Below are 12,718 nucleotides of genomic sequence, written 5' to 3' on the forward strand. Positions count from 1 at the left end.
AAAGGTTTTTAGCACTCTTTTATCCTCTCTTCGATCTGACCCGGGCAATTCAATCCCAGAAGTGATTATGTGCTCAATTGGGTTATTTTAAAAATATTCTTTAATTGTACTATGGACATTGATTTCTTGATTCCTTAAAAAAAAAGATTGATTTCTTGATGTGCGACAATACATTTCAATCTGCATTTTGATTTTTCCATTTTGAGTTTACAATTTTTATTTACTTGAATGCTTTAAATGAGCCCTACTTCAACAGTCTGATGCTTCCACCCAACTCATACGATATCAACGCCCTGCGCCAAATTTCAATGCTATCATCTCATCTAAACTACAGGATGGTACTGCTCTAGTTTGCATGTCTAGTAAATTGTTCAGGCTTTCCCATCTTGAAACACTTGACAATCTCCCGAAGCATCTTGGCGCGCCTTTTGAACAGCTCCTATACCATACCCTGCCTGTACTGTCCTATGGCAGCTATACCACAAGAAAATTTCATGTAGAACTCGGCTCCACAATATCGTCCCGTCGCACTTTCCAGACCCCAGCAGTGTCATGTGTGGTCGTGAAGAAACTGATGAACACTTTTTTTGGTTCTTTCCAGCTAAAACACATATTTGGTCTACCTTAGCTTCAAGCTTTCTTATAAACCTTGACTTTCTCAGTTACTAGTACATTTGTGCTCTTGGTCTGGCAAAAGTAGACATCCGTCCCGAATTCCTCTTTGACAGTTGTGCCTTTATCATGTGTGCTACATATGCAGTCTGGAGCCTTTATTGGAAACACGTCTTTGATCCTGAACCCTTTTGGCCTAATGAAGCCGTCGTTTGTGCTACTCTCCAGCTACGCAGAATACATCAGGAAATCGCACAAGCTCGTAAAAATATAAGAGACATTTAATTTTTACCATTTTATGTTACGTTTCACCCGATGTATATTTACGTTTCTCCTTTATTCCCGTTAATAAGTACACATCACTGTACTGCACTTGAATAAAACAAAATTACAAAGTCTATTTGAGCACGGGGTGCTTATCACATCTGTTCGCCCGGATTTGCTCAATATGGAGTAAAGTAAAATGAGGCTAAAAACCCATTTTGGGATCAAAGGCAAAAAAGGTCAATGGCATAATATTTGAAATATAGTAACATCCTTGATGCTTTAAAAGTCAATTTAGAAAGAACTGACCTTGTGGAGGTAAGATTATTTTTTACCTGAACGCAAACTCATGTTCAGAACACAGTATGTTTCTCAAGGAATTTATTAATATTGAGTTGAACCAAAGTATGACGAAGTTATGAACTAGTCGTAGTAAGATATATATTAGGCAATTTTTGCTCATTCCTGCTTCCTTTCCGTTTCACTTGAGTGGCAAAAACGAATTTCGTGTGATCCTTTCGTAAGTTTATATTAAATACATTTCATGTTTTAACAGAAAATGAAAAAAAAAAAAAAAAAAATTGATATGAAATAAAAACATCTGCGTTACAAATATAAAGCTTTAAATAAAGATTGACAAAGACTGATCAACTAAAAACCAAATAGTCCCTTGGATACTTAAATAATTTCGGAGGACCATTATATACTTATACATTGCAATGATACATTAAGCAGTACTTGATTTGTTAATAAACGCAGCTTAGTCTTATTTAAAAAAAACTTGTGCTTTTTTCTTTTCTTTTCTTTTTTTTTTTTTTTGCTTTAATGTAAGCACCGAAAATGATAATATGCTTCACATAATGAAGGACCTTTCTAAATTTACTCGTCCTACACGTCTTTAAACAACTCAATTGCATGAGTGTTTAACAAAAGGTAGTATAGTTAACTATTTTACTGCAACATTAGCATAATAATGTGCAGTAAATTGATTGATTAGGTTAAACACATTCTGCCAGTTATGGAACCTTCTAATATCGAATCAAATGAAATTCTATTCTATATCAGCAAGATAACGAACTTATATTCCGTCTGAAATTTATTACAACTCAGAATAAGCATATCTGTTTCTTTCTGCCAGTAGTTCATGAATTATCTATCTTTAAACAGTAGGAAACTCTACTTATCTTTTCTTTTGTACTTTTTTAAGATTTATATTGTATCTTTTCTCATTATTATATCTTTCGATTTAAAATAAATATGGATGCACCCATATATGAAGCAGGCAATATTGCTTGGATGCTTACCTCTACAGCTTTAGTATGGCTTATGATACCAGGTGTTGGTTACTTTTATTCTGGTATGGCGCGACAAAAGAATGCATTGTCTTTGATTACAGCGTGTGTACTTTCTTTAGTAGTTGTCAGTATGGAAGTAAGAATAGATGCATTCAATATAAATTGATAAGCTCACAATGTTATTATAGTGGTTTATATGGGGATACAGTTTAACATTCAGCAAAACAAGTACAAATCCCTTCATTGGCAATCTAGACAATGCATTTTTACGAGGCGTGTTAGGGGATACTTCCATTGCATCGAATACTATCCCTGATCTTGTTTATTGTATCTATCAATGCATGTTTGCCGCTTTGACACCAGCTCTTGCTATTGGGGCTGCAGCTGAAAGAGCGCGTCTTCTACCAATGATTATCTTCATTTTCATATGGTCAACCCTTGTATATAACGTTATTGCTTATTGGACATGGAATCCTAATGGTTGGAGTGCAGAATTAGGCGCTATTGATTTTGCTGGTGGTGTAAATATTATACATGTATTATGAAACCACTTTGCAGACTTATCATTTTAATGATAGACTCCTATACACATCTCTAGCGGTGCTGCAAGCTTAGCTTATGCTCTAATCCTTGGACGCCGTGAAGGGCATGACAAGAAGAATGATGACTTCAGACCTCACAACATGTCTAATGTGGTGCTTGGCACAGCTTTCCTTTGGTTTGGATGGTTTGGCTTCAATGGCGGTTCGGCCCTGTCTGGTAATCTTCGTGCTGCCATGGCTTGTGTTGTCACCAACTTAGCAGCCTCTGTTGGCGCAATCACTTGGATGTGTCTTGACTATCGTATTGAGCATAAATTCTCTGCGCTTGGATTTTGTTCTGGGGCTATTGCGGGCCTTGTTGCCATTACACCCAGCTCTGGCTATGTAGGGCCAGCACCTGCTATTGCCATTGGATTTTTAGGATCATTTGCCTGTAATATGGCTGCTCACATGAAACACTGGCTCAAATACGACGATGTCGCTGATGTGTTTGCTATTCACGGTGTAGGTGGTTACGTGGGCTCCATTTTGACAGGGATCTTTGCTGAAGCCTATATTGCTAATCTTGATGGGTCAACCGTCATTGCTGGTGGCTGGATGAACCGTAACTTTATTCAATTAGGTTACCAATTAGCAGACTGTAATGCAGGTATGGCATGGAGCTTCGTTATTACTTACATCATTTTATTTGCTATGAACCGAATCCCTGGTCTTTCATTACGTGTTGACCGTGAATCTGAGCTTAAAGGATTAGATGCAGCTGAAATTGGCGAAATGGCTTACTATCATATAGATAAAATTATTGGTATTGACAAACAAACGGGAAAAGAAGAAGTCATTGAAGAAAAAGTCCAAAAATATCCTTATCAACCACAAGCCCAAGGGTCATTGAATTCTGGAAGACCATTAACTATAAAATCTCTTAATAATATTTAAGCATCAGAAATTCTTTAAAATTATATATATTTCGCTCATATTTGCTATTAAAAAATATTTTACATGAATATTTTTTTTATAAATCAAGAAATAACTATCTTATTAATGTCCATTTGTATTCATTCACTTTTGCAAAGAATTGAATTATAAACCGGAGGTTGCATATATTCATGCAAACTACGGTTACACTGTCGACACTGAACTTGGTGTAAGAACATAGACATAATTAGGGTGTCTAGAATATATGAAATCACTCTTGGATAGGTTAAGAATATTACTTATATCGCTCACTACCTTTCAAGTACCACTTTGTACTATGGATTCTTCATCATGTCTTTCAGATTGAATTCTGTTGTATTCTGTATATGGATGAAGTTCTGTGAAAAAGTTGAACTCCTCAATAGTGTTACATTCCATGCTATAGGAAATTCATGCGCATATAAAGCGTTTCTTTTCTATTATAAAATACTGGGGTAAATCAAGATAAAAATATAGGTTATAAAGAATTAGAAGGTGTTCTTTTCATTCTAAATTAATCACACTGCCTCACACATAATTACGTGTTTTTGAATATAATGAATTTCAACAATTTGTAAATTATAGTCATGCTGAAGGATTTCACATGACACAATTGCGCTTTTATGCGAGGATTTGAATGAATGAGAGAGAACTTCAGAACTGTATTGCTTGGAATCTGCTAATTAAGATTAATTTAGGCAGTGTATGATAAATCCTTGAAAATTGTTCAACTGATGTATGATGTTTTAATTGTTTAATGCCGGTACAAAATGGATATTTCTTCTTCTATGTTTTCATTAACATGACTCAATTGGGTACAAATATCTCAAGTTATCCTACATAGCTAATGATCTCTTTCTATTTCTTTTTATCTAGTTACTATAAATCAAGAATTTCTTCTTGAAGATACAAGTCGTTAAGGGCATGCAACAGAAGTGAACCAGGATAGAATAGGTATACCCAAACAAACTAAAAATTGCAGTTTTTGCTGATTAACTAGCATTCAATTTCATGTTTCAAGAAGATGTTGATGCAGGTATAATATATAGACAGGTTGAAATTGATCCTGAAGAGGTTCAATCACTGTACTATACTATCAACATACATCAAATATTTACATCTTGAAATGCTTTTTAACAGAAATTCATTATTGCCAGACATTGAAGTAGACTGACTCTAAAAAATAAAAAATTGGGTGCGTTGTCTGTAACGCACCATTCGAGACTTGACAAGCATGTATTATACCCAGATATCTACTATATTTTGAATATGATTTTGTGTACGGGGTAAAAACTAATTTCACGCCGATTTTAACAATTATTTGCGATGAACTAAAAATAAATATGGACTTTTTCCCACTTTCCATCACTTTCTATAGATCTTTATCTTATTTGGAAGCCTTCGCAATGCGCCACAACAGCAAGCAACTCGAGCAACTGCAGGCAGACTTAGCTGCAGCCCGTGCTGAGATATGCAAGCTACAACAAGAAAATGCTTTTTTATGGAAGCAGCTCGTTCAGAAGCTGACAACCACAGTCGCCCCACCTTCTCCATCTGGACGCATCATATCACCTATCGTTTACTTCCTTCCTCGTAACCCTCCCATCCCGTCTAAGCGCCCCTCATCGCCTAACGACACCTCCCCTCCTCCGCCTAAGGCGGCTAAACCTAAATGCGATAATTTCCAACTTAACCTGACTACTATTGCCAGACAATTTTCTTCACCTGCTGAATCAACAAATTTTAAACTCAGCCATGTACCTGTGCGGTGCTGCCTTCTCTACAACAATTGCGCTCCAACTTTCACAAATTACACCTTAACACTCATCAAGTTCTGGATTTTCACTATTCAGATAGAAATTTAGTCAGATTCCTTATCCACATTGGTTATGAAACCGAGCTTCGTTCACAATCGAGCAAATTCAACATCACAGCCCGTGACGATTTCAATCCTTTAGACCTCTTGATCATTTGCGACCATATTCTCGTCAATGGACCCATTGACTGTAAAGTACATCGAGCTCGCAAAGAATTCCTCCATCAAATCTGTGTCGCCCTTCAGCGATTCAGGACTCCCATTTACAATGCTGCTGCTAATTTCTTTGTTCAGTCTGGTCTTACTGACCTTGAAGACCTAGCGTCGTATGACCTTGCCCCACCATACAAGTACCGCACAGGTCATATCCTTGACCATGTAAAAAGCTAGGAAACTTTTTTAATGGCTACCTGAAAACAGATTTTGTAAAACTCGGTAAAGAAATGCAGTTAGCTTTGGACAAATTGATCGAAAAGAAAGTAGAGAATCTGGAGATGGTTGCTCTATTAGCGAAAAATAAGTTGATTTTGGCAATCCCATTTACATATATTATTAAGTGCTTTTTAGGATAGAGGTTATTACTGAGCCTCCAAATTGCCGGAGTGTGTAAAGGATCTTTTTGAAAACATTTTATTACGGCGAAGCAGCTACTGTAAGTTTAGAATGGTCTTTAGTTTAATAAACTCATCAAAACTAGTACATAATTTGTCATTCTTTTCCTCTTGTTTATTCTAATATGTATTGGACAAACACCTCCGTATTGGCTTAAACACATTCAGTTATTTATATTCTTTTGCTCTTTCTTATTTATTAATTATAAGCAAGATATAAAATAAAAAGAAAGGTAAATGATTTTATTTTGTGAGCACTGGAAACCAAGGATGATATTTGAATGAGAATGAAAGTTTATCTCCATCTTGTTTTATGTGATGTAAACCAATGTCATTGGCAACACATGTACGTAGTATATCTGTAATATTCTACAGTATATTTATGTTAACTTTCTTTTTCAACAAAACATGCTCTCTTTACCTTTTGAGAATATATAGAACACATATCTGAACTTTTTTCTTTGTTAGATGCCTTCAACACATCATTAAACAACCTCTTTGCATTCAAAAGATTTTCTTTAATAGCCGCCTTCATAGCTTCTATGTCAAATTCTCCCATGTCCATTGTGGCAAGATATGATTCATATTGAGGTAAAGGTGGCGAAGCTAAATTCAAAAAAGGTTTGAATCTCTGCAAGTATCTTGTCATTCCATCATCAAATACAGGCTTTCTTTTATTCCATTGATGTGTGTGTTCAACAGTGACAGCCATTCTTAACAGCCCTTCAGTAAGTGCACTTGTTGCGTGGCCTAAGTAAAGTTGTGTTCTAACATAGCTACTTTCGCATTCTATAAACTGATCAATTCTGGATAAGAGGAAATTGCGACTATCCAATAGGATACGAGTGTACCACAGTATCATCGTATACTCATGCTGTCCATAAAGCTCTAATTCAAAGCCCAAGAACAGAATTTTTTCCATAATTGTCAATTTAATATGATAAGCCCAAGAAGAAAAGTAATATGGCATCTCAGAATCAGCGCCACTTAGCAGCACATCATGAAACAATTCATCTATACCAGCCGCTTCTTCTTCTAATATCTGCCACTCACTAACCATTTTACAAAGTATTCTTCTTTGACGAGATCTGTTATGACAATTAATTCTAAATAATTCTAAAAATACCTTTTTTTAGGCATCATTTTTTAAGTCATCATATTGTTATTGCTATTCTATTTTTTTTACCATAGAGATTCTTTCTAAAAATGCCTTGAGCATCTCATGAGCATGCATAAAGCTCTCAATGTTTGTTTCAGGAGGCAATTTATCTTTGTTAGAGGATGATAGCCAATAGTTAGATGGCTTTACCATTTCTTCTATAGATCTCAATATTAAGCTTGAAATGCTTTGAGTACCAAATATTTGTTGATCATGAAACAGTATAGTCTGCATATACAAAGGTGTTTAGGGGTTTTCTTTCCTTTACTCTTAAAGCAACAACTTACATTTAGTTTGGACCTTGAAAAAGCATCTGCATAAGGTGTTGCTGATCCAAAGGCATCAAAGAAATTCTATATAAAGGATATGTGTTACTTTTAAGGTAGAGTGGAGAGATGTGGTACACAAACCATGAGCGAAACAGCAGATGAATAATCAACTACATCACAAATAGATAATAGGCGGTGAATAAGCTGAGTATATTTTTTGTATGAGTCTTCTTTTGAATCGAGCTCTACTGGACGAGGAGGTGTTTGAGATGTTAACTTTCGATTGATGTTCGGATCAAAAGCACCCTTTACTTCTTTGCTTAGCGACAGATCAACACGCTTTAACAACTCATCGACATTTTTCAAGTTGGCTTTTGCTCGAGTTAAATTCGATGCATCATTCTGTGACAAATGAATGAGTGCCAAAAGATAAGATTTACGAATCTCTATTCTATTCAAAATAGCCTCGATCGCAGGTGATGAATCTATACGAAATAAATTTATATTTTTAGTGCATATCGCTTTTCTCACTTTTTTTATGGGTTACTCTTTTTTTTACTTAAAGCCATCAAATGTTTGATAGAAGTATCAAGATCATCAAAAACACACATGTCGGGAAGCTGATTATCAAATGATAAACCAAATAGATTAGTAGTAAAGTCCTCTTCCTATGCACATACACATATATACTTAGTTTTTTCTTATTTTTTGAGAGATGCTCATTTGCTAACTCACTTCATAAACATTTCCCTGTGCCATTTCCATCCAAATATAATGGCAGCATTTTACTGAAGCAAGTATATACACTCTCAAAGCGCTATAGATAACATCATTTATATCAGTTGATGCGATAATTTTGGGCGACAATTCGTTCAAGGTAACGATATGATGAAAGTAGATGCATGTATAAACTGTTTGCGAGAGTGAATGGCCAGAGAGCCATGCAATTTCCCTTGTAACGAGGCTATCCATTATATCTAATGTCTCCTCTGCTGATAATTGCTTTGAGATATCAAGACTTGGTTCTGCTATTTTGACCAGCGCTCCCGTATCCATACGAGGATCCATGATTTCAATAGCACTCATGGCCTCAAATAAAGTAAACGACTTTAAAAGAAGCAGCTGTCCAACTTTGAAGTCTTATTCAGGAGATATTATATAAATTTCAATCTGATATTATGTGCAAGTATTTTATGTTTCTCTTTACCGTTGGTTGCCTCGTCCAAGAATTGAGTAATGTCTTTCCATTGAGGCAAAAGGTCAATTTGGTCATCGTCTCCTTCAGGCACGTTAATGTTTAACTCAGAAAAGGCGTCTATGGTTTTCTTTTTTCTTTAATTTTAAGAAACTAAACTTGAATTGTATATACAGTATAAATATAGTTTACCTTGTAAATTACTAAATGAATCCATGAAGCCTGCAAAAAAGAGAGAAACGTTTGCTGTCATTCAAATCATCAAATGTTTAGTGGCTGAGTTCATAATTTGTGGTTTTTTTTTTTTTTTTTTTTAACTCTTTTTTGTTTTTCTTTACAGTCAATCATAACAATGGATAACGTTCTTGAAAAGCAAAGAAGGTACTAGAGTCTGATATTTTAGATTTATTAAACTGTATTAACCTTTATAAAGCGCTCATGAAGATATTGAACGTCTTGAACAGGCCATTGTTGATACGTACATGGAAGATGCAAAAACACATCGCGAACGACTTTATAACGAACATTTAGTAGACAAATTCTTGACTCGTATTTCTGAAAAAAGTCAATATTTGAGTAATCTTTATCAAGACAAAGACGGGTAGCGATTTTAATTTATAAACAAGCATAGAATGAGACTGATTTATCTGATAGTCTACGTGAGTCAGAGATGCAAGCACTTTCTGGACGTAATGAATTCCGCGAATTTTATGAACGTCTCAAGATTATCAAGGAGCATCATCGCAAATTTCCTAACGAACCAGTTGAACCTCCTGAGGTGCATTTTATCTTTTCAGCTCAAAAGAAAGACGAAGAAGATTTTGAAGGTAAATACTAATCAATTATATTGTTCTTTTTGTCTAATATAAGTATATTGCAGAATTGGAAAGAATGTTTTCCGGAGAAGAAAGTTTAGGTCGATATTTGGATTTGAATTCGCTTCACGTAATGTATCTTAATTTGAAAGGTGTAAAGAAGTTGGACTATCTTCAGTATTTGAACGAATTTGATGATTTTGCCAATGCTTATCCCAAGTCAATCAAGTCCACCGAAGAATATAAACAGTATTTAAATCAAGCAATTGATTATCTTTATGACTTTTTTCGTCGTGCACGACCTTTGTACGATGTGACCAAACTGGAAACCGCAGCCAAGGAAGAGTTCGATCGGTTATGGCAATCAGGCGAATTAGAAGGTTGGAAAGATGTGATTGGAAATGCGGATCAGAGTTTGTATTGCGTTGCCTGTCAAAAACAATTTACAAAATCAAGTGTCTACGATGCTCATTTGACAGCAAAGAAACATATCAAAGCTCAAAAAAAATTAGATGAAGAACAAAATGTGTCGCAGCCAAAGACAAGTCAATTGAATGGCGATAAAAGAAAAGTGATTGCTTGGAAAGAGCACTTGGCTAAGAAATATGCCGCTGAGTTAGACAATTTTAGAGAAGAAACAAAAGCCAATGTAGAACGAAAGCAAGCATTAACAGACAGAGAGCGCGCTTTGGAACAAGAACAAGAACAAGTAGAATTGATTGAGGAAGATTCTGATGATGAAGATAGCGAAAGAATCTATAACCCACTTAAATTACCTCTTGGCTGGGATGGTAAGCCTATTCCTTATTGGTTATACAAATTACACGGTCTTGGTGTAGAATACCCATGTGAAATATGCGGTAACTATGTTTATATGGGAAGAAAAGCATTCGATAAGCATTTCCAAGAATGGAGACATGCTCATGGTATGAGATGTTTGGGTATTCCAAATACTCGTCAATTCCATGAAATAACGAAGATTGAAGATGCTTATGCTTGTAAGTTACTTGTTCGCTTTGTTTCTTATTTGTACTAAACTATATCTTATAGTGTATGAAAAACAAAAGAGAGAAGGTATAACTGAAGAAACAAGAGCTGAAACAGTGGAAGAATTTGAAGATAATGAAGGCAATGTGTACAACAAAAAGACATACGAAGACTTAAAGAGACAGGGTATCCTTTAAATAATAAAACTACATTTTTATTTCTATTCTTCAAATCGAGTAATCATTTCTCCATTTTGAATCTTTTTTGCTGCCTCCAATCCCTTCAAGACAGCAGGACCAGGGCATTTGTCCGGTGCAAAGTGAACAATAAAGTCACCAGGAATATAACGCTTTGGGAGGGTGTTGAAGGTATGATCATCATTGTCCAGCAAGAGCACATGAGATTTATGCTTGCTGAGTTGAATCAGTTCCCACATACCACCTTGTTCATAAGAAGGAGAGAGGTTGTACCATTTTGTAAAATCTTGAAGATCTCTCAAGAATTCCTGAGCCCATTCTGTGTTACGCATAAAAAAGACACCAGCATTGATCATCTTGTCTCTTGTAGGTCTAGCAATCACTAAATCAATATTCTCCTCAAACTTACGGGCCCCTCCAGGATATTCACTTCGAAGCTTATCAAGTATACTTTGAACTGTTTGTTCAGGGTTCATAATCACGGCGTCCATATCCAACCAAAAGATCCAGTCATACTTAGGCAATACTTTTTGAACCACATCGATTTTCCCCCACACTGTTCTTCTCTTATCTGATCGGAGTGCTTGCTGAGCAAACTCGGTTGACCTAGCAACAAATGCATAGTTATGTTTCATTGCATATTCTCGCTTGTTATCAGCAGCAGGAGGAGCAGCCTTTTCCATACAAGAGTCAGGGTAAATAAAGGAGGATGTCACAACTGCTATACTTGATTTCTCAAGGACCTTGCAGACAGAGACTGAACCAACATTTAATTTCTGGGCCAAAAAAGCAAAGTCAGAATCTTGATAGACATTAGCCACAGAAACAGCCATATCAGAAACAGCTTCAACACTGTTGCTCCAAGTTATAAAGCGATTCTGTTCTCCTAAAAAGACTGGAAGTTTGAAATACTCCCTTAAACGATTCGTCTCTGATTTAGAGCTAATCACTTTCTTTTGAGCTTCAACTGCTCTACTAAACTCATAAAAGTTCGACATGAGCGTAGAGTCAGGAACAAGATCAATTATATCGGATTCATATTTCCATAATTTATCAAATGCATTTGAACCGGTTACAAGCAAATTTGTGTGCTGAGGTGAGAACCAAACGAGATCAGTAGGAACAGCTGTTTCAGAGAGTTTGTTTTTTTCTGCATCAATGGTTTGCTGAATATAATTCAATTGAGTAAAAGAGTAGCTGTCTTGAACGATCAAGAAATCAAAGCTAATGTTGTACTTTTGAAAATAATCCTTTGCCTTTAAAAAATAAAATGTTAAAACACACCTTACTTGTATTGCTTTTTTTTTTTTTTTTTTTACCCATTTTAAAAGAATGTCTTGATCATAAGTATCAATTTCCAATTTAATGAAATCATTCCACTCCATCTTTTCAGTTTCATATAAACGTCGTTCAGCTGTCTTTGCTTTAGGTAAGTCCCCATACAACCAAAACAGATATTGAATTCCTTTATCTCTCTTCATGCAAGGTTCTAAATTATCTTGTAAACCAAAATATGTGTTTCGAATCAACTGACGACGACTCGAATGGTTTACTTTAGAGGCAATGATGATGAAATATTTGAAATGCTGTTGTTGCGCTTGTGCAGGTGTCTCTACTATGATCTCTGGTTTTGGCTTTGCTGAAAACTTGTCTGTTGCTGCGCTAGGTTTCTTGGTAGTTGTTGCCTTTGTTGTGGTTGTGGTTGTTGTATCTACTTCAAACTGAGGTAATTCTTCCTCCAAGACCTCATCTTCAATAATTGCTTCATTTGCAGATTGATGTTCCTTGTTACTTGTCGAAGCTTGCTCTTCCTGTGCACTGCTACTGATAGCATTTTGAACTCGACTTAAGTCAGAACTGAATAATAGTACAAAGAATACAACAAATAATAACAGTAAGAATATGATTCTTTTTCTTCTACTTAAGCGAGTTCCTCCAAATAAAGAAGAGTCGTTCCTTGCACTGTTTGGAAATGGCAATTCTGCTGAAGCCATATTGGAAA

General features: G+C 35.6%; 7 protein-coding genes across 7 annotated transcripts; 4 read left to right on the forward strand and 3 right to left on the reverse strand.

Moving 5' to 3' along the window:
• Window positions 1-741: 741 nt before the first annotated feature.
• RO3G_12447 (uncharacterized protein) lies at window positions 742-897 on the forward strand (the record flags this gene model as incomplete). Its single annotated transcript, XM_067667031.1, has 1 exon — window positions 742-897. One exon carries the CDS (start codon window positions 742-744, stop codon window positions 895-897), a length of 156 nt encoding a protein of 51 aa, XP_067523132.1.
• A 1,404-nt stretch (window positions 898-2,301) lies between these two features.
• RO3G_12448 (uncharacterized protein) lies at window positions 2,302-3,649 on the forward strand (the record flags this gene model as incomplete). The annotated part of the gene is made up of 3 exons (XM_067667032.1): window positions 2,302-2,307; window positions 2,360-2,692; window positions 2,750-3,649. The coding sequence occupies 3 exons, from the start codon at window positions 2,302-2,304 to the stop codon at window positions 3,647-3,649; spliced, it is 1,239 nt and encodes a 412-aa protein (XP_067523133.1).
• A 297-nt stretch (window positions 3,650-3,946) lies between these two features.
• On the reverse strand, window positions 3,947-4,256 carry RO3G_12449 (uncharacterized protein; the record flags this gene model as incomplete). The annotated part of the gene is made up of 2 exons (XM_067667033.1): window positions 3,947-4,067; window positions 4,210-4,256. The coding sequence occupies 2 exons, from the start codon at window positions 4,254-4,256 to the stop codon at window positions 3,947-3,949; spliced, it is 168 nt and encodes a 55-aa protein (XP_067523134.1).
• A 754-nt stretch (window positions 4,257-5,010) lies between these two features.
• RO3G_12450 (uncharacterized protein) lies at window positions 5,011-5,532 on the forward strand (the record flags this gene model as incomplete). The annotated part of the gene is made up of 1 exon (XM_067667034.1): window positions 5,011-5,532. One exon carries the CDS (start codon window positions 5,011-5,013, stop codon window positions 5,530-5,532), a length of 522 nt encoding a protein of 173 aa, XP_067523135.1.
• Window positions 5,533-7,194: 1,662 nt separating this feature from the next.
• RO3G_12451 (uncharacterized protein) lies at window positions 7,195-8,608 on the reverse strand (the record flags this gene model as incomplete). The annotated part of the gene is made up of 6 exons (XM_067667035.1): window positions 7,195-7,200; window positions 7,281-7,481; window positions 7,541-7,606; window positions 7,772-8,007; window positions 8,082-8,190; window positions 8,312-8,608. The coding sequence occupies 6 exons, from the start codon at window positions 8,606-8,608 to the stop codon at window positions 7,195-7,197; spliced, it is 915 nt and encodes a 304-aa protein (XP_067523136.1).
• A 461-nt stretch (window positions 8,609-9,069) lies between these two features.
• Window positions 9,070-10,716, forward strand: RO3G_12452 (uncharacterized protein; the record flags this gene model as incomplete). The annotated part of the gene is made up of 5 exons (XM_067667036.1): window positions 9,070-9,098; window positions 9,151-9,318; window positions 9,372-9,544; window positions 9,598-10,530; window positions 10,583-10,716. The coding sequence occupies 5 exons, from the start codon at window positions 9,070-9,072 to the stop codon at window positions 10,714-10,716; spliced, it is 1,437 nt and encodes a 478-aa protein (XP_067523137.1).
• Window positions 10,717-11,068: 352 nt separating this feature from the next.
• Window positions 11,069-12,710, reverse strand: RO3G_12453 (uncharacterized protein; the record flags this gene model as incomplete). Its single annotated transcript, XM_067667037.1, has 3 exons — window positions 11,069-11,079; window positions 11,126-11,972; window positions 12,036-12,710. 3 exons carry the CDS (start codon window positions 12,708-12,710, stop codon window positions 11,069-11,071), a joined length of 1,533 nt encoding a protein of 510 aa, XP_067523138.1.
• Between the last annotated feature and the right edge of the window lie 8 nt (window positions 12,711-12,718).

This window comes from Rhizopus delemar, genomic scaffold (assembly GCF_000149305.1).
Source record: "Rhizopus delemar RA 99-880 supercont3.10 genomic scaffold, whole genome shotgun sequence".
NCBI classification, from domain to species: Eukaryota; Fungi; Mucoromycota; class Mucoromycetes; order Mucorales; family Rhizopodaceae; genus Rhizopus; species Rhizopus delemar.